At 41.9% G+C, this 27,789-nt stretch overlaps 1 protein-coding gene across 6 annotated transcripts; it reads left to right on the top strand.

Annotated features, from left to right (window-relative positions):
* The first annotated feature begins 5,084 nt into the window (after window positions 1-5,084).
* LOC306914079 (PC-esterase domain-containing protein 1A-like) lies at window positions 5,085-26,583 on the top strand. 6 transcript variants are annotated; one of them, XM_079490976.1, is made up of 14 exons: window positions 5,086-5,240; window positions 5,582-5,680; window positions 6,052-6,131; window positions 6,714-6,946; window positions 7,382-7,532; window positions 8,159-8,317; window positions 10,509-10,665; window positions 13,291-13,389; window positions 15,272-15,352; window positions 18,800-18,880; window positions 20,792-20,920; window positions 22,810-22,878; window positions 23,942-24,001; window positions 24,835-26,583. In XM_079490976.1, the coding sequence occupies exons 2-14, from the start codon at window positions 5,602-5,604 to the stop codon at window positions 24,969-24,971; spliced, it is 1,515 nt and encodes a 504-aa protein (XP_079347102.1). In that variant the 5' UTR covers window positions 5,086-5,240; window positions 5,582-5,601; the 3' UTR covers window positions 24,972-26,583. The 6 variants fall into 6 exon arrangements, with proteins under 6 accessions (XP_079347104.1, XP_079347102.1, XP_079347105.1 ...); XM_079490977.1 differs by lacking the exon at window positions 5,086-5,240 and adding an exon at window positions 5,268-5,425; XM_079490978.1 differs by lacking the exon at window positions 18,800-18,880 and having other exon boundaries at window positions 5,085-5,240.
* The last annotated feature ends 1,206 nt before the right edge of the window (window positions 26,584-27,789 follow it).

Genomic DNA, 27,789 nt, shown 5'->3' on the forward strand with positions numbered 1-27,789 from the left:
CCTGGCAGAAAGGAAGTTATATTAGGCAGGCCTACATTTACTCAAGTTCTTTACGTAAGTACAATTTTGAGACATTGTCTCACGCCATGAGCCCACTTGAGATCTGCAGTGTCGTTAGCAGAGCTCTGCTGTCAAACTGCAGTGTGTCTACAACGTTCTCCTCCAAACTGTGGCTTGCTGTGGTGTAAAGAAACTAATAGTACATTTACCCAAGTACCGCACTTATGTGTAATTGTAAGGTGTTACTTTAATATATATATAATAATGTTTATACATTTTAGGCATAATGATAATTTGTGAAACGTGACATTCTGCATAATGAGTACTTTTAATTTAGGTACTTAAAGTAGATTTTGATGCCCATATACTTTTGTACTTTTACTCAAGTAAATTTTGATTGCCAGACTTGTTTTGTGTTTCTACATTGCGGTATTGATACTTTTACTTATTGGAGCACTTTTTCCCACCACTGGTGTCTTGGTATGGCTATCACCTATAGCCCTGAAACGTGAAGTACGTGAAGAACCATGCGGCTAGGCGCTCACCCAGTGTTCGTTTGCTTGCCTGCAGTTCTGGTGCAGAGTGCCTGACAGACGCATGTGCCCTGCCAGCCTCATTCGTCTCTCTGACCTTGTCTGTGACCCGGGGGAGGCCATTACATTCTTGTGTAGACAATTTAAGACAAAAGGGCCTTTTCATACTGTGATTTAAGTGTCCATGTCTCGGCACCATACAGCAGTACTGGTTCTACTGTAGCCACAAACAGCCACCTCTTGGGGTAATTTTCCATCTCATATGACTATACAGACTTCAACTGTTTCTTAGATTATATCATTACCATAACATTATTATTGTATACAATATATGAAATATGCAATTAATGCCTCAGGATTTTCCTCAATAAGGATGCATATTTTGTATAATAGGAATTAATTTAAAATTATAGAATTTATATTCTTCATATTAAGTTTGTATTTCTGATTTGCTCCCATGCTCATCTCTTTGTCTTTCACTGGTGGTTAATGTACACCATCTACTGGACACTTTGTGGAACCCCCAAACCATTACCCAAAATAATTCCCTGCATCATAATTTTAGGGCCTACCAAATAAAAGCCTTGATGTGGCGTAGGAATCCGACAAGCTTCTTCAAGTACTTCTTGGAATAGTTGGTTTCGTATAATAATATTTTATTTCAACTAGTAGCGACTGGCGAGACTAAAAACAAACAGGGGGACCTATGGGTCCTACCGAGTAGCGAAAAACGACTTTCTGGCCTTGACAGCCCATGCATCCAAACAGAAAAGTCTGCATTAAACAATGTTAAACGACGTTAAACTCACTTTGCCACTTACTTTATGCATGCGCATACCCTCTATACTGAATAGTAATCTACCACGCATCAATTTTTAACTCGTTTAGTTAGAAGACATTCAGTCAATCAATCTGTGTAAGCATGCCGGATTTAGCTAGAAGCTCCATCCATAATCCCCTGCACACTATTTGACCTACAGTATGTGGACTCTGAACTGTCCACATTATAAATGTGCCGTACAAATAGTGCTGTATACCTACTGTTACGAAGGATACGAGATGTCACTCCGACGTCACCACAGTGACGTCAGAGGCGACATCTTCAAGACTATAAAAGAAGAAGAGCCTCGTAGGTAAGGGTGAGATAAGGCTATTGATTCTGGTTATAACACTATACTTTACGGACAACTAGAAGATAACCATTACAGTCAACTGCCTACTTCAAGAGTTCGTATTCCACCCCTCACTACTACAGAGGACGAACTCTCGGCTCCAGCCAAAACTGGGTCTCTGACTAGATACCCGTTTACACCTACTTCAAATAATTATTAGTGAATTTTGTGATTGTTCTGTGGAGCTTCAACGACGATGAAGATGGTACTGTGGATCATGAGTGTGACCTCTCTGCTTCTTTCCTCTCTAACCATGGCCTGTTCTCTCCCCTTATAATGAATGAATTGCATTTTTATAGCGCTTTTCCAAGTGCTCAAAGCACTTTACAATGGTTCATTCATTCATACATTGTATCAAAGCCGTTGTAGTCGTGTTAAATTGTCCTGTAAATCTAAAAGAAATTAGTCAAAGCATACAGTTACAATATAGCTTGCTGCTTAGTAGGAATGACATTAAAGAAATATAAAGATATCTTACAATATATTGAACGGAAACGACGAAAACAGATTCCGTTCCTCCCGTCCTCCCCCAGAAACATTTTAACATACAGTAAGTTGTGTAAGTTCCTGGATACATGACAATGCAGGAGTCCTGCAGCCATCAGCTGGGTGAAGCTGAAAACTGAATTTCCCCTGCAGTAAGGACAACTCTGAGGTATACCTTTACTTTACTTGAGTGTTTCCAATCTTCCTATAGATGGTATGCGCGTGACATCATCATCATACCCGGAAGTTATGCAGGAATGCCTACTGGGTGGCATACAACTAATTTCTGGCCTTGATAGCCCATACATCCAAACAGAACAGTCCTATCGGATTGCATTAAACGACGTTAAACGACATTAAACTCAGTTTGCCATGTTACTTTGCCACTCGATTTGCCACTCGATTTCCCATTCAATTTATGCATGCGCATACCCTCTATACTAGTCCATGAAAACTTCAGGTAGACCTTCATATAGTTGTCTCCACCAGGCTGAAGGCATTTTGCACTCCGTCCGTCCGTGTGTGCGTGCGTCCGTCCGTCTGTGTACAGCTAATCTCCGGCACCGTTTGTCCGGTGGATGTCAAACTGTGCACACACGAGCCGTTTCGACCGAAAATCAACCGATAATTCCCAGTAGGTTACTTATTACGGCGATCTTATCGAGCCGATCGGACCTACTCCATGTAGTCTGGAGCCCACTGGCTGCGATTGGCGTTGATAACACGCTAACCGATCTTATCGGTCTACTGGACATGCTGGGAGCCTACTGAAAATGACAAGCCTCCTCATACCCTCACCTAAACATAACCGCAAGCATGTCGCAGCGTGGTCCTAATATTAACGCATGTTCGCCAACCTTAATCCTGTCGTTTTCCGGGTTTCCGTTTTATCAATCGGCAGAGCATGCCCATACTCGTCGAAAACAATCGTACTGATCCTAAGTGATCACTGCGGTCTTGTCGATTGATAACAGTCGAAACGGGTGCACACACACTCCAACGACGAACCTCTGCCCCAAATCTTCCACAATGGCCTGTTATAGCGCCACCATGAGGCCGATTTTTAGCAAAACACATTTCTTTATATTACTCGTACAGATTTTATCCATACATCACGCGAATCGCTACACACTATCTCTACAGTCATGTGATCAATACGAACCTGTCTGCTTCCTCATATTCCATCACCAATCGCTAAGATTGCCTTCCAAAGTTTGCTGGATTTGTCCATTTCCAACAAAATGCCTCAAATCATTAACACAGCGTGCGATTTCCATGAAATTATGCACACACATTCCCACTAGGCAGAGGAAGAAATGCCACATCTGCCGGTTATAGCGCCACCATGAGGCCGATTTTGGTGAAACACATTTCTGTACATATTTTATCCATACATCACGCAAATCGGTATACACTATCTCCATAGTAATGAGACCAGTAAGACGCCTGAGGGTGAGAAGCGACCTCGTCCCAACACTAGCCATATATGGAGTGTGTCTTGAGTGTACAGGGTTTGATGAGGTCAGATCAACATATGGAATGTCAGAACAGGTCAGCTCCATATATGGAGATCTAAGGGTGGCAGCGGGGGCAGTGTTTTCAATGTACAGGGTTTTATGAGGGCAGGACCGGGCCTTAATTTTCGGGCTTGTTGAGAACACTAGTTCACCGGCGCGGCTGTCCAGGCCCAAAGTTAAATGGACAGGTATCAGTCAAAAGGGAGACATCGAAGAGGAAGGATGGATGGGGAAGGATCAACATATGGATTGTCAGAACAGGTTCTGACATATATCCATATACCAATATTGATGACATCAGGGATCTCCATATATGGGCTTAATTGTGACAGCAGGTCGCATTTACTATGATCACTAATATGATCACTATTGATCCCTTATGATGTCACGTGATGTCACGAGACCTGGGCATCAACCGCATCATGGTGGCTTTTTTTGAGTGATAGTACTGACTGACTGACTGACTAATGTTCATATTACTCCTACACATTTTGTCCAAACATCACAAACGCTATTATCCTGGTGGAGACCTGTGCCCCGAGGGGCACTTATTCCAGTTACTTGCGCAAGCAGAGCGCGCAAGTACTAGTTTCGCCCAGGACGATGCGTATGCACCGTCCCAGCAAATGACGTAATGACTACTTGTGCCTGATACGGCAGTGGTGCCAGACTACATACATGTATACATAGGAGCATTACCTCTAATCCTCCCGACACTAAAACATATCGTCATTACGTCACCATCGAAAACCAATTACACTCTGGCATTGGGAGCTAGCATATGACGCCAGTTATACCCTGACATCATATGCTGGGACGGTGCATACGCATCAAAAGTAACCACAGTATACCACTAATCAACTTACAAATTACATATACATACAGCTAAACCTAATAATTCAATATTTCAATCGTTCTTTCAAAGAGAAGCTGAGATTTGACAGTTTGTAACGGTACTTGGCTGCGCGCTCTGCTTGCGCACTAGTAGGCCATTTATGTACTTGTGTGCAACAAGCAAGTAGGCACTCGACAGAGTGCAGTTCTAGTTCATACTCAATTCATCGAAAAACCTACATTGCATAAAAAACCTACATTGCACATTTCACACACTACTAGTTCACAACAGAAATAGCTCAAAATCTGAAAAAATTAAATAAAATAAATACAATAAACATTTTAAATAATATATTAATTTTAATTAATGTATTGTTTAATTTTGGTAATCTAAGTATAGGTCTACTTTTACTGGAAGTTAGATATGTATGCTCAATAAGCAAGAAAAGTGAAAAACAAAAGTGTGTGTGCGTGCGTGGCGTGTGTGCGTGCGTGTGTAAGTGTGTGTGTGTGCGTCCATGTCACTTGTTTTCTCCCGTACAACCTGGCAACCGTGTGGTTAGCAGCAGCAGCAGCCCTTCTTCATTTTCATGGAACCACGGCCGCTTGTTTCTCTCACAATCAGACACCGAGTTAAACAGTTGGTCATCATCTCTCTAGTCTGTTGTCAGTTGGTTTTCTCGTCAATAAAACTTTGGGTGAGAGAAATAAGACCCTCAAATGATTCTCCGTTGGTGTCGCTTGCCGAAATTCAGATCTAGCGAGCCACACCAGTTGTTAGATTGATTTGTTGATCACTTTATTTTTCGGCCAACGACACCTGTCCAAACGGAGCTACTGTCCTGCACTAACGTTCAAAAAACAGCTCTCAACTGATCAGCAGGTTGTGTTTTAGCCACGCACTTTCCATCTGAACAACAAAACAAAAACACTAATCGGTGCACCAACGTGTTTGTGTTTGTTTTTTAGCTGAATTTAATTTTTAATAATCCCATTGATGCCGAACTCACCCGTTTGTTTTTGTGTCCTATATTTACAGTAGTCTAGGACGGTGCCAAGATGATGATGAGGAAAGTGACGGGGGCACAAACCAGGCAGCTTCTGCACAACAAATTCGTGGTTGTTCTTGGGGCCTCAGGTGAGAGTGAAACTAATTTCAATGGATTTGTGCTGCATTCATTCACGCATGGTTTGGTTAATGGAGAAACTGATGTTTGGGAAGGTGTTTGCAACTTTGCACGCATAAATCGTTGGATTGCGTTACTGTGCAAATGGAAACTGCGTTTCAAACTAGCAGCAGCAGCTACAGGCCATGCGTGGATTGTTTACTATCATTGGTTCTCAAACGCTTTGATTTCAGTTAAATGTTCTGATGAATTGAAAATGGAGGACCCTTTATAGTGCTTTTCCTGGTTTTATCCTCACAGTAGCCGTTTCTGTATTGACCTGTACTTTCCAAACAAAAGGTGTGTGTGTGTGTGTGTGTGTGTGTGTGTGTGTGTTTTTCAGTGCAGCGTGGCATGTACAAAGACCTGGTCCATCTACTTCAGAGCGAGGACTACCTGGAGCTGAGACAGTTGAAGGCCAAGGTAAAGCAATGCTTCTCTGGGCTTCAGCTAAAAGCATTATAGGATGATGAAAAACAGATTAGCCTAATGACCGTCTTGACTTGGCTATGTCTGTATCAGAAATGAATTTAGAAACTAGATGCATTACTTCTACTTTAGAAGTGATGCATTACTTTACCTGGGTTACATCTTGTACTTCAAAGTTGACATTAAATAATAATCCCTCAGTGTTTCATTAGTGTGAGCGTGACAAAATACAGCTGGTAGTGATAAACACCACATGGAAATTATACACTATTTGTGTATTGTCCTTTTTTGTTTTCCATTGAACACTCTGAGTTACAGACGTGTAAGGGACTCCTGGTGGTCCCAGACCCCGTGCCAATTTGAGAAATACACATTGATCTAGTCACTGAATGATGGATTGATTGTGATTAATAAACAGATACTTCTATCTTCCATGGACCATAAAAAAGGTTCATTCGTTCGTTCATTCATTCATTCATTCATTCATTTTTAGGCTTAACATTCTTGATTTTGCAGTGTACCTTCCTTTTATTGTCCTGTCTGATGTAACGGTGTAATAATTATCTTGTTCTTCAGGGAGAGCTGTGCTTTGAAGGAGACAACCTGGTGGAAGGTGGTCGTATGAGTCCCATGAACAATGGCACGGCGTACAGGGAAGTCCGACAGTTCTGCACCGACCACCACCTGGTGCGCTTCTACTTCCTGACCCGCATCTTCTCGCCGTACATGTTGAGCATCCTGGAAGACTTCCGCCGTGGCCCACCACCCGACGTCATCTTCGTCAACTCCTGTCTCTGGGATATTAGCAGGTAGCTTCTCTTCTCTTCTCCCATTTTTATTGTCTTTTGTGTGATTAGTCATATTTTAGTCATTTGAAATGTTTTAGCTTTAGTCTAGTTTTAGTCAACTAAATATCATAAGATTTTTAGTCTACTAAATCTACAATTGATTTTGGTGGGCCTCGATGGCGTGACGCCCAAGCGTGACCAAACATAAAATGACTTGTCTTTTAGTTCTACTGGATCTATTCTCCACCCTAACATTTTAGTCTGTTTTTGTATTTGTTTATTGTTTGACGAAATTGACAATATATTTAGTCTTTATAGTCATCATAGCGTTGTTTTTATTTTGTTTATATTTCGTTTTCGTCTGTGAAAAAGGTAGACGTTGACGAACATTTTTCGTCATAGTGTTAGTCGACGAAATCAACAACACTGCCACATTTCTTCATGATTTGCTCGCAGGTATGGCAACAACAGGCTGGAGGAGTACAAGGAAAACCTGCAAAAGTTCTTCACGGCGGTGAAGGACGCTGTGTCCAAGGACTGTCTCATAGTGTGGCTGCTGTCCATGCCGCTGGGGGACAAGATCCGCGGAGGTTTCCTCATCCCCGAGGTAGGTCCTCCTTTTAACGCCCAAACCACACCAATTATGCAACTATTTGCAAATCTTTGCAACTCTTTCGCAAAACCGTATTGCCGTCTGCTATACACAAGTTAAAATGTTATTGCAATTGTATAGCAGACGTGAAGTACCATACCATACCATCTCTGACAGTGTGATGAAAAAGAATGAAAAACACAGTTCTGGAAACATATTTTCAAATGTGATGGAACAAATTAATTCCAGTTCCTCAATGTTTGGTCCGGTTCCTCCGGTGTTCCTGGATCCCAACTCTATACTCGTCCCTTGTCTATGGTGAAAGAAATGCAAATGCCCCCCTCTCCATGCCATACCCAAAGGCAGCATTCAGGAGAATTGCCTTTTTCCGCACTCTCCCGAACTTGAACGCAACAGTTTGCGCTGAAAGAATGTGTCCTCTGTGCCAGAAATCCATGTCGCACGTCGTAACGCTCGCCACATCCCCAGTAGCTAAAGGGTGCGTGTCGCACCCTGAAAATAGCGATCTGTTGTGAGCTTGTAGATCAGTTATTTTTGCTATTCTTTGCCAAGACTTTTTTTTCTAGGGAATTTCAGCCCCTGCTGCCTCCCTAACATCCTCTGCACGTTCCCTGCTCCAGGTGCAGCACCTGGGCCCCACGTTGCGCTTCGACGTCATCGAGGCCAACTTTGACGCGGCGCGGCTGGCGGAGGCCAATGGCCTGGACGTCCTGGACCTGCACTACAACTTCCGGCTGAGCCTGCAGCACCGCATGGACGACAGCACCCACTGGAACCAGGTGAGGTGGCCATCATAGGGCTGTGGAGTAACATGGACGACAGCACCCACTGGAAAGGGGGGGGGGGGGGTGACCCTGTGACACTGTGCAGTAGGGGTGGGCGATATGGACAAAAGTATTATCACGATAATTTTCGCGCGTTTTTGAGGGGCGCTACCCCCTCCTATATACGGGTTTAATGTTTGTTTTTAATTCAATGTTTGTTTTAAAAACGCCATTGACAATGAAGAGAAATTAATGTTTGTTTTGTCCCTAACACAAACATTAAATCCCATTAACAATAAAGAGAATTTAAGTTAGTTTAGTTTGTTTTGACACAGTTTGTTTTACATCATCATTACATCACATCATAGCAATCAGAGCGCCCCTCACTTCACACAGGTGTGATTTACAGTACAATGTAACAAAAAACTAAAATAAATACCATTTAGTAGACCCTCCAGAAAAACGCGGGCAAAAATATTATTATTATTTAATATTGATTATGCGATGGAATATGCAGGGTTTTATGTGAATTTATGCAGCAAAATATGATATATAATATAATCACTTTTGAAAAAGTGATTAACCTACACCCTATGGTATTGGTTCTCAAAGTGGGGTCCAGCAGTTCCAGGAGGTCCCCAGCTAAATTTATGAATATCATAAATATCTATTTAACCACTTTAATCATACACATTGGCTACTTGAAAATAGCCGATCTACAAGCTCACACACAATATTTTTTCAGATTGGGGTCCACAGTCAAATACATATTAATTTAGGGGTCCTTGATTGAGTGAGCAGAGCCATGCAAAACGTCTGCCTTTCATGATTTTCAAGGCAAAAAAAGCAAAGCTTTGTCAACACTCTGCCTTAATTTACTGCTCTTCAAGGCAAAAGGAATACCTCATGTCATTCCTTAGATAAGTGAAACTCTCTCTATTAGGGATTTAAAATGTTATGCTTGCAAGTGTTGATCCCATCTGCTTCCATGGAATACTATAACGTTTTGCTGAGTTGGTTTGCTGGATACGTTTTTGAACGTGGCGACTGAGTTTACAAGGAGTAGGCTATCATCAATGGACGCACGTCGCATAAAGTAGGATTCACTTTAAATTGTCATTATGAAAGTTTCTTGAGTTTTGGCGGAGCTACATTATAGACTGAGCAAGGGAGGAGAAGACTGACGGAGTGTACAGCGCAAGTCAGCACACACACACACACACAGCGTGTGTTTTGCAAACTATGAAGTGGCTGTCGGCGAAACCGTAGGAGTTTGAAAATATTTCAAAATAATGTTCGTCCTTGTCCCTTACGGACGGAGAATCCGAAATAGAGTTCTGTAGTTCTGTACTGCTGTACAGTTCTTTTTGGGAACTAGCCCTTCCTCAACCTCCACTCGCTCGACATCTGAGTATAATTGCCTGTCCATTTCTTTCGTCTTTCTTTACACATTATTCTGTGCGGAGCGCAGTGTGTAGACAAACTCCTGCAGTGCTTCCCTCTGCTCAGAAGAAAGGGGCGGGGACTTTGGGAGTGCTTAGAACCCAACCGATCTATAAGCAAACAATGCCTTGCATTGCGGTGCAGTAGCGAAGCGTTGTTAGCTTGTAGATTTGTTATTTTTGGTGAACGAAACCGTCGTACTGCAGAAGTATAAATTACACATCATAGAACGTGCATGCGCTGCATCTGATGAGTGAATTTATCGTGATGGAAACGATAACTCTAAAAAGCCGTATCGTGGAGACGTTGTATCGTCCCGACGATATTTATCGCCATATCGAACACCCCTACTGTGCAGTAGCCGATTGAGTATCGACCATCAATTATAAAAATGCGCCCAGGTTTTGTTTGGGTATACGACCTCTACTGTGATTCTTTTGCTATCTCATTCGATTCGATTCCGATTCTTGGGGGTCACGATTCGATTAAAAATTGTGAATTTTCCCCCGATGCAAAACGATTCTCGATTCGAAAACTATTCTCATATGAAATGACTCCAAATCAGTTTGATTCACAACAGTGATATTGTTTGTCATCTGGACTTGTAACAACCAAATGTAGCCTAGTTATTTCCAACGGATCAAACCAAAAATAATTATATAGGTAATTCCAGAGTAAGGTCACTTGTAAAACAAATCGTTGATATTAAGAATCGCAATTTATTTGTTTCCCCCACAAATCTATTTTTCCAACACGCCTACAGGTGGCCCACCGCTGCATCTCGTGGCTTCTGCTGCGCCACATGGCCGAGGCCTGGGGCGTGGATCTGTGGGCAGCGGGCGATTCCTGCCCCCCTGCCTCCCTGGGCCAGTGGACACCGGACCCCCAGATGTGTGACAACTGGGCGACCGGAGATGGCAGTAAGTGTTCCACCGATCGACCGCGCGCACGTACACACACTCACTCACTCACTCACTCACTCACTCACATACATTGCATTCTGTATGACAGGGATTCTCAAACTTGTCAGGCTGCGACCCCCCCCCCCCCCCCCCCCCCAAGTAATATTTGATCTGGGGACCCTGTAATGGAGACATTTTTTACATGCTTTTTGGGAATGTCCTATGGTTTTACCCTTTTGGAAAGAGGTACTGAGGAAACTTGGAGAATGGTTGGGACAAAGATTACCAGAATTGGGCCTTCTGGGAGATAGCACACTTTTGCCACAAGGGGTCACCAAGGCACAACATGCAATAGTGACTGCAGGCCTTATCACTGCCCAGGGGGCAAACCACCCTTTTTTTAGGAAACCTGCATTTGTCATAACATACAAAGTTGTCCACCGGAAATAATATCTATGACCCCATAGGATCACAACCTATATGGACAACTCGGTCAATTTTGTTGCGAAAGTCCAATATAGCCGCCCCCAATATTAGCCCCTATTAGTTATAATGGGGGGTGAATAGGGCAAAAATTTTAACTGAGAGATATTTCCACGAAACTTCTCAGGTTGATCAATGATATGAATACGAACATTTTTTGTATTGCAAGTTTCCATGAAATCCAATATGGCCACCACAATATGGCCGCCACATTATTAGCACCAAAAAAATAGGTTTTGGCTCTAACTTCTGAACCAGATAAGCTAGAAATGCAAACTTGGTGTCTATTTCATGGTTTCTGACCATGAGCGACTCAATGGAATACCTATTTTCATTATTGAGTGTGTCTGGACCCTTATTATGCATATTTACAAGATGGTGGCTACCCAAAATAGTGCTTTACCATGATTTCTACCATGATTGTTGACTGTGCCATGAATCTTAGCCAATGGATTAATCCATTGGCTAAGATTCATGGCACAGAAGGAACATATTTTCTTGAGCTTGCATATTGTGGCTGCAAACACGAAAAAGAAAAGACATTACATTTCCTGTCAGATCCTATTACCCAGGGGGGCAAACGACTCCTTTTTTGGATACCTGCATTTGCCATAACATGAAAGGTTGTCCACCAGAAATATCTATGACCCAATAGAATCACAACCTATGTGGACACACCGGTCAATTTCTTTGCTGGAAATCCAATATGGCCACCACAATATTAGCCCCCATTAGCCTATAATGCGGGTGAATAGGGCAACATTTTTAACTGAGGGATATTTCCAAACCTATTTTCTGGGTGCTAGTATTGTGGTGGCCATATTGGATATCATGGAAACTTCCAATACAAACCATTATGGAATTCATATTATCATTGATCAACCTGTGAAGTTTCGTGGAAATATCCCTCAGTTAAAAATGTTGCCCTATTCACCCGCATTATAGGCTAATGGGGGCTAATATTGTGGTGGCCATATTGGATTTCCAGCAAAGAAATTGACCGGTGTGTCCATATAGGTTGTGATTCTATTGGGCAGGGGTGGGCAACTTTGACGATGGAGAGGGCCACTATATTTCCACACTCACTCCCTAGGGCCATATATTACTGTTGTAGCAAAAATAGCCGATCTACAAGCTCAAAACAAGTCGCAGCGAGTTTGTAGATCGGCTATTTTTGCTATATTCGATTTTTTTTTTGCTATTTTTTTAATTGGAATCCTGAAAATTTTTATTTTTATGTCATTTCATATGCCTTTTATACTTGTGTTGAGCAATGAGCTACTAATTTAGACGAAGTAATTAAAGCGGATCATGTTTGCATGTTGTGGAATTGTAACAGCTGAAACCAACATTATAATCAGTATTCTGACATTAACCTGAGGGCCACATTAAGTGAAGGTGGGGGCCGCATGTGGCCCCCGGGCCGCCAGTTGCCCACCCCTGCTATTGGGTCATAGATATTTCTGGTGGACAACCTTTGATGTTATGGCAAATGCAGGTATCCAAAAAGGGGTGGTTTGCCCCCCTGGGTAATAGGATCTGACAGGAAATGTAATGTCTCTTTTCTTTTTCATGTTTGCAGCCATTTTGACAATATGCAAGCACAAGAAAATATGTTCCTTCTGTGCCATGAATCTTAGCCAATGGATTAATATTGCTTGTGTTTGCTAAAACAGTCAACAATCATGGTAGAAATCATGGTAAAGCACTATTTCGGGTAGCCACCATCTTGTAAATATGCACAATAAGGGTCCAGACACACCCAATAATAAAAATAGGTATTCCATTGAGTCTCTCATGGTCAGAAACCATGAAATAGACACCAAGTTTGCATTTCTAGCTCATCTGGTTCAGAAGTTAGAGCCAAAACCTATTTTCTTGGTGCTAATATTGTGGCGGCCATATTGGATTTCATGGAAACTTGCAATACAAAAGATTTTCGTATTCATATCATTGATCAACCTGATAAGTTTCGTGGAAATATCTCAGTTTAAAATTTTGCCCTATTCATCCCCATTATAACTAATAGGGGCTAATATTGGGGGCGGCCATATTGGACTTTCGCAACAAAATTGACCGAGTTGTCCATATAGGTTGTGATCCTATGGGGTCATAGATATTATTTCTGGTGGACAACTTTGTATGTTATGACAAATGCAGGTCAACCCCCTTTGCCCCCTGGGTCCTGCCCCCCTGCCTCCCTGGGCCAGTGGACACCGGACCCCCAGATGTGTGACAACTGGGCGACCGGAGATGGCAGTAAGTGTTCCACCGATCGACCGCACGCACGTACACTCACTCACTCACTCACTCACTCACTCACATACATTGCATTCTGTATGACAGGGATTCTCAAACTTGTCAGGCTGCGACCCCCCCCCCCCCCCATTTCTTTTACATGCTTTTTGGGAATGTCCTATGGTTTTACCCTTTTGGAAAGAGGTACTGAGGAAACTTGGAGAATGGTTGGGACAAAGATTACCAGAATTGGGCCTTCTGGGAGATGGCACACTTTTGCCACAAGGGGTCACCAAGGCACAACATGCAATTAGGCCTTATCACTGCAGTCAGGCTGAGAAACTGAAAGAGCTTGATCGTGTACACCAGGGCTCACAGATTGGACCTGATTTATAATAATAATAATTAAAAAAAAAATTGTATAGCACCTTTCATGACATGAAATACAAGTGCTTTACAGAGCAATGGAGAAAAAAAGAAAAGCAAGGCATAAAACATTAAAATAATTGCAGTAATGCAATACAGTGAGGACATGAATAACAAGGAATTTAAAAGATCAACTAAAGGCAAGAGTGTAGAAGTAGGTCTTTCTTGAGCTGTGCTTTAAAAATGTCTACATAGGCTGCCTGTTGAAGGTATAGTGGGAGTTTGTTCCACGCCGTCGGCCCGTATGCAGAAAGCTGCTTCACTGCGTTTTTTTAGTTGCCATTTTTTTAGGCACAGCGAGCAGGCCAGCAGTGGAAGACGTCACCTGGGGGGGAGGATTGGGACATATTTAGGCAGGCAGTCATGTAGGAAGGTGCGAGACCATTGAGAGCTTTATAAACAATAACTTTAAAATAAATCCTAAAAAAACAACCGGAAGCCAATGCAGTGAAGCTAAAACTGGAGTAATTGTTATCTCATCTTAGTTTTAGTTAAAACTCTGGCTAATCCTGGTCTCTAAACTGCCTCCCCTCTGGCTGCCGCATTTTGTTGTAAATTGTAATCTGTCAGTTGTTTTCTTTGGCAGTCCAGAAAAAGTCCATTGCAGTAATCAAGCCGAGAAAAAACAAAGGTGTGGATCAGCATTTTTGCTTTAAGCAATTAGTCGACTATTCAACTACTAGTATTCGACTAGTAATCCACTAGTTGACCTTCGTTGTACTAGTTCACTAGTTGATTTTTTTTTGTTTTGTTTTGTTTTTCTTAGTTTTTCCCGTTTTTGTAGGCCTCAAGATCAGCTAGATTATAGTTATAGCCACCAATGTACACCGTTTTTAAATGTACAAATATTATTTAAAAAAAAAGACCATGGCCGGGGGCTGAGATCTCTGTCAAGTTCAAGGTCATGGGCAAGTGCCCAAGCCGGAGATTGATAAATAGGACAGAGATTAATGATATCAAAACCGATCGCTTCGCTCCACAGCCTAGGAGCGCTTGTTGCCCAATCCGATCACGTGTCAAACAGTGACACGTCATCAAAAATGTTCCCTGCCTGTTTAGCTGACGAAAACGAAAATCTTAAAACGATCATAACTCCCGATCTAAATCATCCCGTCTAATTCTGAAAAAAAGATCCTGTGTTAGACGGCGCTCCGCGGTCCAGTCGCTAGTCGCGATAGATTTATTCTTACCTCCCGTTGTTGTCGATCGACTCTAGAGTGATGTGGCTATTGTTAGCTGCTACACAGACATGCACAACAACTTCCGGTGCGCCGGTAAAAGTGGTCCGGGCGCTATAAATGATGGGCACATGGATTAAATGGATTAAATAGGTCCGGGCAAGCAAGGTGTTAAACAACTAGTCGAATAGTAAACTAGTCAACTAGTAAAAATAACTAGAAGTGAAAGCCCTAGTGTCTCACCTGTGGGACCAACAGGTTGATAATCACTGGTTTTCTCCTACTGTATGTTATTTCAGCTCAACTGGTGAGGTGCAAAAGAGAGGACTTTGGAGCACCCGGTGCATACCTCACACCTCAGCAGAACCTGCACAACCCAGGTAAATACAACCCACTGTCCAGTGGGGATTTTGACTTTTTTAATTTATTTTTATCATATTTTGGTCATCTAAAATGTTTTACCTTTGGTCTAGTTTTAGTTGACTAAATCAGTGGTTCTCAAAGTGGGGTCCTTGAGGGAGTTCCAGGGGGTCCCCAGCTAAATGGTAGTTGGGAACCAAATCAACCCTTATGGGTCTGTAACTTAAGAGTGTTTAAAAGGTAGGGTCCATTTGGTTCCATTTGCTACGTCCGGCCGGGGAAACTCCCCCCTGTCAGGTGTAAAGGAGCAACTTGGACACTCAGGCATGAAGGAAGCATGAGTTCAAGTCCGTTGCTCTCCCCATGTCCCCCATATATGGGTACTAGGTTGGCGGAGGGTGTGTAGAGCCCAGGATCACATTAGATAATTGACACAGGGGTGAAAAATGGGTTACAAAATCGTGGGATAAAAAAAATATATATAAAAAAAAACTCTGGCTGCCGCATTTTGGACAAGTTGTAATCTGTCAGTTGTTTTCTTTGGCAGTCCAGAAAAAGTCCATTGCAGTAATCAAGCCGAGAAAAAACAAAGGTGTGGATCAGCATTTTTGCTTTAAGCAATTAGTCGACTATTCAACTAGTCGACTAGTAAATCCACTAGTTGACCTTCGTTGTACTAGTTCACTAGTTGATTTTTTATTTATTTTTGTTTTGTTTTTCTTAGTTTTTCCCGTTTTTGTAGGCCTCAAGATCAGCTAGATTATAGTTATAGCCACCAATGTACACCGTTTTTATATGTACAAATATTGTTTAAAAAAAGAAAAGATTTTTTTTTAACAGTAGTAGGTAGTTAAACAACTAGTCGAATAGTAAACTAGTCAACTAGTAAAAACTAGAAAGGTCGCAATTTTCAAAAATTGCAAAGTGTGGTTGCCGCAGTCGCTTACATAGTCCAACTCAAAAATACTTGAGTTGGACTTTTAGATCTTCCCATGTTAAGTGAATGGGGAAAATGAATTCACTAATTAATTAATATCAATTCAACTATACAACATTTCTCTTAGCAATGAGCAAAAAAAAAGATACAAAAAGAGAGAACTATGACTCATTTCGACTTCATGTTGACATATCCGTGGTGCAGTAGATCATATCATGGAGATGCGGTCCGGTACGCTCTTAACCCATTTAGACCTGAAGACGTTTCTGCAAATGTCTTCTAAATCCTGACAGTTTTCTGAAAAGCCTATGTTTCTATGTCAGTCGTTCTTAAAGTTTTTCATGTCAAGGACCCCAAAAATATATGTAATTGGCCGCCGACCCCCATCTGAAAATATGTTGTTCCAGGGATCCCCCATGAAGCAAAGATTGAGTTAAAAACGATCGCTCTGACAGAATATATATTCAAAGATTTGCACCACATTTTCTCGATTTTTCAAAAATAGCAGACCTACAAGCTCGTAGCGCGGCACTCGGTGCCGCACTATTAGCTTGTAGATCTGCTATTTTTCAATAGCTAAAGTATAACATAATTCTTAAAACACCAAAAGGGGTTCCCGCCCGTCACTACACCATTGGTTCTAAAAGTTGGGGTCTCAGCTAGTCCTTAGAAGGGTAGAAACTAAAATCAGCCAGAGAATGTATCATTCATTCTGTACAGTACTATGCTGCGTGAATAAACATACAATTTGATAGCATACAGTAGATCACCCAGGTTTTATGGTTTTTCAATCCCCACACGTGTATGTATAAGTGTTGCAACACTTAAAATGCAGAATATGAAATGCTGGGTGTATGACTTGACTACCGCGGCCTGAATGATTCAGCCCTGCAGCCCTGGTGTGAGATATGATCTGGACAACAGATGTCAATATGAAGTTGAGGATAACATTGACCACTTCTGTGTCTTCTGTCTCTCTCCTTTCTTTCGTAATCTTTTTTGTCATCAGACGGACAGCTTGGTCATATACTTCTCTCTTTGTTGACGTTTTGTTAACTCATCCTCCTGCCGTTAACCCAGTGGTGGAAAGTAACTAAGTACATTTACTCAAATACTGTACTTAAGTACAATTTTGAGGTATTTGTACTTTACTTGACTGTATTCCAATTTCCAATACATTTACATCTACTCCACTACATCTCAGAGCCAACATTTGTACTTTTACTCCACTAAAATTATTTGAAAACTTTAGTTACTAGTTACTTTGGAGATTTACATTTTGATTAGAAAAACATACATTACTGTAACCACTTCAACCCTATATACATTTCGACCATTTGAAAATAGCTGATCTACAAGCTCACAATGCGTCGCGATGCGATGCATTGTGTGCGACCTCTCTTTTCTATTCAAATATGAATATAAACTGGAAAGGTCGAAATTTTAAAAAATTGCAAAGTGTGGTTGCCGCAGTGGCTTACATATGCCCCTCCCACTAATATTGCCAGCCAATTACAATGTCACGTCACCCCTGCGATCATGCGTAAGTAATTCGGAGGGGAATTATCCCCCAAAAATCATGTTTTTGCGACAAACGGTTACATTTCTCGCATTTGCGGCGCCCCCTATGGATGAAAATAGAATTGCTTTTGGTACTTGGTTGATTCAACCACCCGCGACATGTGATTCAAATTTGGGATGGATTGGACATTCCGTTCGTGATTTATGGCATTTTTTGTGATATAGGCCCCTCCTACTAACTTCGGACGAGGATTACGGCCGAACGATACGCATTACCAAAATTCTGCCGATGGTGTTTTAATCGGATAGGTCAAGAGATCATGTGTGCTGATTTTTGTGAGATTTAGACAAAATCTGTAGGAGGAGGAGCCAAAAGTGTGTTTTGGAGAAAATTCAAAATGGCGGAAAATCTATCATGACGCAAATGGGCGTGGCCTATATGGGGAGATGCGTCATAACCCAAGAAATCCAGGGAAAAATATATTTTGATTTTACGACCTATGGTTCAAGAGTTATAAGCCAAAACGTAAAGTGGGCTGTTATAGCGCCACCATGAGGCCGACCGATAACATTATAAGTTAATTAATTTTAGTAATTATTATGAACCTCCCCTCCAAGTTTTGTAACTATAGCCCTTACAGTCTCTGAGGAAAAAATACTTGAATGTGATTTTTCGCACTTTCCCATTCATGTCAATGGGGAAATTTAAATCACTAATAAATTCATATCAATTAAACAATATAACATTTCTCTTAACAAAATACAAGCTATCGATTCCCGATGAAGCCGGTCAATTTGAGATATGGCTCAAGTGCGTACAGTCAAAACTGTGGGAGGAGTAGTAGTCTGAAATGTAGGGTTACTCTAGAAATAATAAAGTGTTACGATTACAATAGTCTGGTTGCCCTGTTAGGGCAACCACACTAATAACTAGAAGTGAAAGCCCTAGCGTCTCACCTGTGGGCCCTGGCCCAACAGGTTGATAATCACTGGTTTTCTCCTACTGTAGTTCAACTGGTGAGGTGCAAAAGAGAGGACTTTGGAGCACCCGGCGCATACCTCACACCCCAGCAGAACCTGCACAACCCAGGTAAATACAACCCACTGTCCAGTGTGGATTTTGACTTAAAAAAAAAAAAGTTTTACCTTTGGTCTAGTTTTAGTTGACTAAATCAGTGGTTCTCAAAGTGGGGTCCGGGGACCCCTAGGGGTCCTTTTTTTTAATTTATTTTTATAATTTTTATCCCACGATTTTGCAACCCAGTTTTTTCACCCAGTGCCAATTATCTAATGTAATCCTGGGCGCTACACTTCCTCTGCCAACCTGGGGGGGCAGCGGACTGACCTCATGCCTCCTATGCATGAGGAGTCCAAGCTGCTTCTTTTCACCTGACAGGGCGGAATTTCCCTGGCCGGACGTAGCGCGTGGAAGGAACACGTTATTCCGACCAGTTCCTTTCCCCTCCATCAGGCGCCCCGGCTGGCCAGGGGGAGGTAGTTTTAGAGACCAGGATTACTGCATGTTTTTGTGAGTTGTGTTTTTGGGGTCCTTGAGGGAGTTCCAGGGGGTCCCCAGCTAAATGGTAGTTGGGAACCAAATCAACCCTTATGGGTCTGTAACTTAAGAGTGTTTAAAAGGTAGGGTCCATTTGGTTCCATTTGTACACTCTCAGAGTTAAATTAACTTTATAATATACATTGGGGTCCCAGAGATAGAAATGCCATTAAATAGGGGCCCGTCAAACTGGGGGTCCTTGAAATTAAAATGGTTGAGAATCAGAGCCATACAATTCTTCTCTAATGGGGGGTCCCTGGCATATATTTTTCAAATGGGGGTCCGCACTCCGCAGGCTAATAAATGTCAATTTGGGGGTCCTTGACATGACAAAGTTTGGGAACCACTGGACTAAATATCATAAGACTAAAATATATGTTGGCGGGCCTTGATGGCGTCGTAATGCCTGATTTCACACTTGGTTGCATGCTGAAAATAGCAGATCTGCTCATGTCGGAGCGCAACACCACCCACGAGCACAACCAAACCTAAAACGACTTCTTCTACTGGATCTCTTCTCCACTAGTCCCTCCCTAACATTGTTTTTAAATGTTTTTTTTGTGGCTTTCGCCTTTATTTTATATTTTTTATGGAGGGACAGACAGTAGGCTGACAGGAAATGGGGAGATAGATGGGGGGGAAGACATGCAGTAAAGGCCGTCGGGATCAGCAGTCGAACCCGTGGCACACTGCCAGACTGGATTACCAGCCAAGGTGCCTGGACCACTGAGCCATGGCCCAGGCCCCTCCCTAACATTTTAGTCTAGTTTTTATTTTCTGAAAAATTCTCCGTATATATTTAGTCTTAGTTTTAGTTATCAATGTCATACCTTAGTTTTCATTTTAGTTTTTATTTAGTTTTTTTCAAGTGAAAAAAGGTAGTCGATGGACATTGATCGTCATAGATTTAGTCGACGAAATCAACTCTGCCACTGTCAGCTGTAGAGCCAGACCTAGTATAGGGCTGTCATGATTATGAACATTGGAGCATTATGACATAGGAAATTACATTTCTGCTTGGCTTTTATAGTTTTTGCACCAAAAAAACTGAACTTTTAACATTAAGTAGATTTTCTGTGGTCTGGGGTTTTCTGGCTCAAACAAGTGCTCTGATTTTCCTGCTGACTGTGATGTCACAGCCTGCAAATCCCATATATGCCAATGGGATTTGCCAGCAGATATCACTGTTTTGCCTGTTTTCATTGTGGCTCTAAAGGCTTCAGAAGTTCAGAACACAGAGAAAACCCTAGACCACAGAAAACCTTTGACATTAGTTATTTGTTGACAACATCGTTCATAGCTTAGTTTTTGTTTAGTTTCTATTTTGTTTTCGTCAGTGAAAAAGGGTAGTTGACGGACATTTATCGACATAGTTGTTTGTGGACCCAGAGGTTGAGAAGCGCTGCTCTACTGTTGTTTCTTCTCTCATGTCCTGCTGCTTGCCAGGGAACAAAGGAAGCACGTCCAGCAAAGGAAAGAAAAGGAAAGCAAAGGCAGCACGTCCAGGTGGTCAGCCTGAGGACAGCAGCAGCACAGCTGCTGTCGTCTCACAGCTGGACTTCACCAGTGACCCGGGTAACATCTTCACCTCCACTTAGACCTCCCATTTAGACTGAAGTCACATCCAGTCAAATCCCATTCGAATAGGAGTTGTTTCTCAAATCGGATCTTTTGGCCCCGACCGTTTGCATTGACCGACTGCATTTGCAAGTGACCAGATCGGATCTGTCACACATCTGTGTTCAGACTGGCAGCCTGAGTCAGCTCTGTGCCACATCCAGATTGCAATCCGATTTGTTTAAATGAGTCTAAACACATGTGTGTTTCCATGGAATCTGATTTAGATCAGTTTACTGTGTTCACTTTACAGTATGTTTTGTTTTTTGTGGCTTTCGCCTTCATTTTATATTTATTATAGAGGGTCCGGGACAGGCAGTAGGCTGACAGGAAATGGGGGAGAGAGATGGGGGAGTGACGTGCAGTAAAGGCCGTCGGGATCGGGAGTCGAACCCGCAGCACACTGCCAGACTCTGGCTACCGGCCAAGGTGCCTGGACCGCTGAGCCACGGCCCAGGCCACTGCGTTCTCTTTAGACTGAGACGGATCTCCTGAAATCAGATTTGAAACCACCTCTGAATGTGGCTCAAGTCGCATTTGTAAAAATCGGATTCCGTGTGACTTGTTTGTGTTTAGACTTAATTAAACCAATCAGATTCCAATCTGGATGTGGCACAGATCTTATTCAGGCTGAATTTGGCTGCCAGTGTAAATGGGGCCTAAGAACACCAGAACAATCCTAACAGTTCTCTGAAAAGCATATGTTTCTAAATCAGTGATGCTCAACCTTTTTGTCAATGACTCCCAAAATCACATGTATTTGGCCAAAATACTTTGTTCCAGGGACGCCCCCAGAAGCAAAGATTTGGGTTAAAAAAAAGTTTGCTTTAAAAATATATATTTATATTTAAAGTTTTATCAAAAATAGCAGATGACGTGCTGTGAGCTTGTAGATCTATTTTTGATTAGCTAAAATCCAAAATGACACGGATGCTTTCCCGGTATTAATGGGTTAATAGTACATATTTGGCCACGGACCCCCCATCTATGTTTTTTTTGTTTTTTTTAAAATAAATAGCTGATCTTCAAGCTGACAACGCACCGTGATGTGACCAATTTTAAATAGCTTAAAGTGGTTAAACTGATGGTGAGGGTGCCATATTAGTCTCGCGTAGCCAGTCAACTATTCCACAATCTCCGAATGCTATATTGAGTCTGGACACCTCCCGAAATCCGAGTATTAAGGAAGCTGCCATTTTTTTAAATTTCCATTTCTGCTATGCAGCAAGTTATTTATGCTTAGGTTAGGTTAAGTGGGGACTGTGGAGGAGGCTTCACTTCCTCTTCATCGCATACTCATGATCAGAGCTTCCATGCTCCAGACTGTATGACGGAAGCATTTGAAAATTGCGAGAGGCAACAGTCTGGCAACGCGAGACTAGTGCCATATTAACACATTATGTGCCCTTTCATTCTTTCAAAATGGGAACCCAGGGTGCCCACTTTTAGACCCACTTTTTGACATTAAAAAAATATATATATTTTTACCAAGACGTCCACAGACGTCCTGGCCACCACATGCGGTAATTCCTAGGACGTCTGTGGACATTTTGGGCACAAAATGTGTTAAGACATTTAGCTGGGGACCCCCTGCCCCTTCAAGGTCCCACTTTGAGAACCTCAAAGCCTCTGCCATAAACATGGCAGGGGTTGTATTTTTTCCCCCACTTAAATCCCAGTATCCATATTGTGGGGAAAAGCTTTGCATAAAATTGCACATCTACAAGCTCACAATGTGTAGCAGATCTTGAGCTTGTAGATCTGCTACTTAAAAAAAACGGACTGACGGACTCTAGACAATCATTATACAGAGTTTAAGTGGTTAACAACATACTTGGCTTTTGTAGTTCTTCCCATAGATGGCGGGTGGCACAATCCAGACTGGCACAGCTGGCAAGCAGCAATGCTGGCAAAAGGTAGGCCGTCATCCACTGGTGACCCTTGTGATCACAGCGGTTCGTTGTTAGCCCAGGCCCATGGCCTGTGAATGACATGAAGTCATCAAAACGCAGCATACAGTTGGAGGCCATCGATATTGTCCTTTTCTTTTTGCTGAGTTTTGCGTGATCTGCGCAAAAGGACAGTTAACCCATTTTGGGCGGGAACCCCTTTTGGTGTTTTAAACATTGTTATAATTTATCTATTGAAAAATAGCAGATCTACAAGCTCATAGCGCGCCACCGAGTGGCGCGCTACGAGCTTGTAGGTCTGCTATTTTTGAAAAAATCGTGAAAATATTTATTTCAGAAAACTGGAGGATTTAGAAGGATTTTTTTAAATGTTGAGGTCAGACCTAAAAGGGACAATATCGGTGGCACCCAACTGTACTTGCTACTAGTCAAGAGATCTCTCCAAAGTCCAAACTACCAAGCATCCATTCCCACTCAAATCATTTTTAACATCGATCAGCTGCTCAGAATGCACCACGCGCTACAGAATTTAACCCGACACGGCGAGAGCAGAAGTGTTGGCTTGCCAGTGTGGTGCGCACTGCTGCACGGACAGTAAATAGCAGATCTGCAAGCTCACAGCGTGTCACGTATGTTACGCCCTGTGCCCTGTGAGCTTGTATATCTGCTATTTACTACTAGGCAACGCATTGCTCAGCCTCGCCCGACTTGTTTCCTGTGCGCGCACCCATACACTTCCCTGTTAAGCATCAACTTAAATCCCTTTTTTCTCAGAATCTACGCTGCATCTGGACAGCGGATCAAAGCGTGGAGGTTCTGGGCTAATTTGTCACTTTATGCTGCATCGCGGTTACAATATTAACGCGTCTAAAGAGAAATCAGACTTACGATTGCAATGTAGAAATCAATAGCCATCAATAGCCTTAAATATAAACTTGTACCGGTGTCAGCCAAGGAAGGCCAACCCAACCCACTCTTATCATACAAGATGCAGTGATCAGTCCTATAATGTTCACCAGATACATGTGATGTGACCCAAACTAAAGTGCAGTTGTGCGTTTTCCCACAGCACACAGTGAGAATTCAGTGCCATCATGGCTGCATGGCATAAGAGGGCCACAAAACGCAGGTATTTATATGACCATTATTACTATTCTTTAAATCCACACACACGAGCGCACACGGGTGACAAATTAAAATTTTAAAAGTCACGTTGTGTGCAATGGTGATGGAGAACTAAAGCCTAACTGCTTGGAAATGTTTCACTTCTTTCCCAACTTCCTGTTTTGGGTCATATTCAGGTCATAATAATCTTGAGCCGTAGACAGACCTGTCACAATTATTACATAATCGCCTAATCACCATCGTTACCAACAATTGTCATATATTTTCAAACATTAAAAAAGGGGAAATAGCAGAGACGATCTACACCTCAAAACGTGTCGGGATGCGACACATTTTGATCGGTTATTTCTACTCTGCTAATTCCACTATTCATGTCTTTTATGAAAGAAATGCAAAAATAGGCTATATGTTAATGATATTTAGAAGATTTTGAACACTTTCCTGGGGGTCTTTATGTGTGTAATATGTGGTTTTAGATATTTTAGATTTTGGATCGCTGTAGTTTTGGATCTTTGGTCAAAGAGTTTGGAAACCACTGTTCTATACAGTTATGTGGCTGTTCTCATAAATGTTTCTCCTCAGTGGGTTGGAATGTCCAATCAGTTTTAACTTAGACCTTTATTGGCAAATCATTGGCTTAGGAATGGGACAAAAACTAAAAAATCTCCATCAATTCAAGGCTCCATGGGGTGTGTAATTGATAGAAAATAAGTAATATGTTTTGGGTGTATTACTACTTTAATGTTATGTTTTGTGTATAGCACTTTGAATTGCCTTGACTGAAATGTGCCATTAGAAATGAACATTCATTCTGACATGGAGGTTGGACTGTTCCAGGTGCTCTTTCCCGTGAGGTGACCCTGACCAGCCACTACCACGTACGGAGGAGAAGACATTACGCCCCGCACCCTACCAGAGTCCACCCGTACCACCCTCAGCACAGACCCAGCCCCCACAACCCCTACAGCTGGTAGGTGTGGTGGGCTTTCCAAGAAGGCCAAGACGACGACTTTAATTCACTTGGTTTGTTCAAAAGCCAGGCAAAGCCATGTTATCTCCCAGGAGGATATATACCTAAGGCCATTAGTGTAGCCCTCACATTACATTTATAGTATCCTTTGGTGACCTTTATCACCGTTACAGTGTTCTAGAAGTGCATCATCATATTCATCATCTCATTCTTTCCTGTCTCTATGGCATATAGAAATAGCAGTGTCCTTCCAGTAGTTTGAGCCGCCTCTGCTGCTGATTTGTCACACATATGCACATCCTGCCAAAGTAACATAGCTAGCCTATCAGGGTGATCTGAATGGACAGTTGTGGACAGCCAAAGGATAAGATCCATTTGATCCATGTGCTAATCTGCAGGTACACTTACATTCCTATTCCTAACCAATAATATGTGATTGTATAATGAAAAGAATAAAACCACAACATATGTATGTTGTATAAGATACAATTCTTAAACGCATTCTAGCAAGTAAGCGGGTCGGGTCCAAATTCCCGTGGGTTTCTTGCGACAACTGGTTCAGGTTTAGCAGTTACTCTATATTCAGATATTATGTTTGTCAGACAGCTTCTAGATGACGGTTATGGAGCTTTCAGCTTATGCTGAGTCAAAACTGAAATTAAAGAAACAAAATTCAAAGGTTTTCCAGTTTGTCCTTAGTTTTTAAGTTTTTCTTTTTAGGTTTCTTGGAAATATTTTGCTTTTGGCTTATTTCTTTTCCACCCTTCTCCATATGTTCACCAGAAGTCATTGTACAATCTTTGATAATTTCTTGTAATTGATTGATTATACAGTGATTGACGTCGTAGGCATAATTGAAATCAATCAAGAAATACTGGTAATCTTTAGTTCTTTGTTTTTATTCAACACATGATATTACTTTGTGATGTTGCGTGCTTCTTTTGGGTCTCTTTTATTATGTGCATTGTTACAGGAATGTGTGAAAAGGGGGTATTGTTGGAGAGTTGATGTGTGGGTAAGGCGTGCTTCAATGACCATGATCAATGTTCTTTCTCTCCCATTTTCCAGATTCATGTCCTTTTCCTATGCACTATTTGTTTATTTTCTGAGATCAGTGGCTTCATCGTCCGTGTCACTTTTGTCATCACTCTCTTCCGCACGAGTGTCAGGTTCCCAGTCGGGTCTGGAGGTTCAGATCAGTTCTAGGTCCCTATCTTATGATGTTGTTTTACTATTTTGAAAAACCTTTTAAAATAGTGAAAATAGCCAAGCTAAACGTTGTGCCCTTGTAGATCGACTATTTGAACCATTTAAAAATGTTTTCCAAAATGGGAAACGATGCCCGAAAGGTTTAGGCATAAGGGGTCCCCTTAGTATCCAGTGGAATAACTCGATGGCACACATTTTATTTTTTATTTTTTTGCCGTTCCCAGCTTGTATTTAAATGACAATATACGTTCAGCTGTATTGGTTACACTGTATTGATCACATATGATCAGTTATGCTGTTTGATCAGTTTGATCAGTTAGTTTGATTTGAGAGATTTGTATACTTTTTTTGTTTTGTTTGTCATACGTTAATGGATATCAAAATAAATGTGGAATTGCGTGATATTATCCCATGCTTCCGTATCTCTAGTTTGTCTTCTATATCTCTAGTAAACGTCACTTTCTTTCCATGCTCCGGCTATATATCAAGTTTGTACTGGGTAAACGTCAGAGTACACAAAAAGAAAAAACCTGAATAGACGTGAAGCTGAAAATGTATTTCCTTGAACCTGAGATAATCCAACTATAACAATTGCAACACTTTATAACAACATAAGTTTGTGTGACTGAGGCCAGGCAAGTTTATTTGTATAATAGTCTGTCAAATCAGACGCCAACTATTTACAATAAGTCCAACTACACATCTACAGGCTTGTAGATCTACTATTTTAAATAGCTGACCAGTGATTCCCAAACTTTTTAGCCTGTGACCGAAATTAGAAATTATTTTCACTAGTGTTTGGTGCTCGGCACCAAAGTTTGTCCATGACCCACAAATGGGTGTTTGCCACTGAATACCACTGAATATACATACTGATCTATACAAGCTCACAATGTGTCTCTGTGACATGCAAGTGGTTAATGAAAAAAAAATAATAATAATAATGTTCCTATCACACAAACATTTGGCGACCCTCCTGCAGTACGTCTGAAGACCCCGTTTTGAGTCTTCAAACTCTGGACTAAACGGAATGGGCTATATGCACACAGAATAACTCTTCCTACTTCCGGGCTGCTTCCCTACTTCCTTCACAGGTGTTGCTGATGATACTACCGTAATTAAGGCTCTGTTCCGTTGAGTGTACAGTGGTTCTCAAAGTTCTTAATTTTAAGCACCCACATGACTATGAGAGTGTACAAATTACGGGTTCATTTGGTCCCATTTGTACACTCTCAGAGTACAGGGCCATTTGGAACCCACTCAAGGACACTTTGAGACACACTGTAGTAGCAGTGTTTCCAATGAGCCAACACGCACAGACTCTGTTTGACCAGAATGGAACAGAGCCTTTAGCATCAGCGGTAACGCCTGTCCTGTGAAGGAAGTATAGGGAAGGGGCCCCAAGTTCTTTCCAAACTGGCGTTTGTGCATAGAGCCCATTGCGGACATTGCACAGAGAGCTGAAAGGAAAGGAGGCGCAATATTTACCATGAGGTAAAGTACACTCTGTGACCTTGGCCACAAGTGATGAGCACACAGCTTGTAGTGGTCAGTCTTCATTGGCACAGATAGTTATATGGTACTGTGCACATATATTGTGTCATTTCAGAAGA

The sequence above is a fragment of the Electrona antarctica genome, assembly GCF_951216825.1.
Source record: "Electrona antarctica genome assembly, chromosome: 21".
In the NCBI taxonomy this organism is placed as follows: Eukaryota; Metazoa; Chordata; class Actinopteri; order Myctophiformes; family Myctophidae; genus Electrona; species Electrona antarctica.

Bases quoted from the DNA above. Each gene is read 5' to 3' on its own strand.
- LOC306914079 (XM_079490976.1), top strand. From the start codon at position 5,602: ATGATGATGAGGAAAGTGACGGGGGCACAAACCAGGCAGCTTCTGCAC. The intron at 10,666-13,290 runs GTAAGTGTTCCA...TGACAAATGCAG, and splicing joins CTGGGCGACCGGAGATGGCA to GTCAACCCCCTTTGCCCCCT. The intron at 22,879-23,941 runs GTAGGCCGTCAT...GTTTTCCCACAG, and splicing joins AGCAGCAATGCTGGCAAAAG to CACACAGTGAGAATTCAGTG.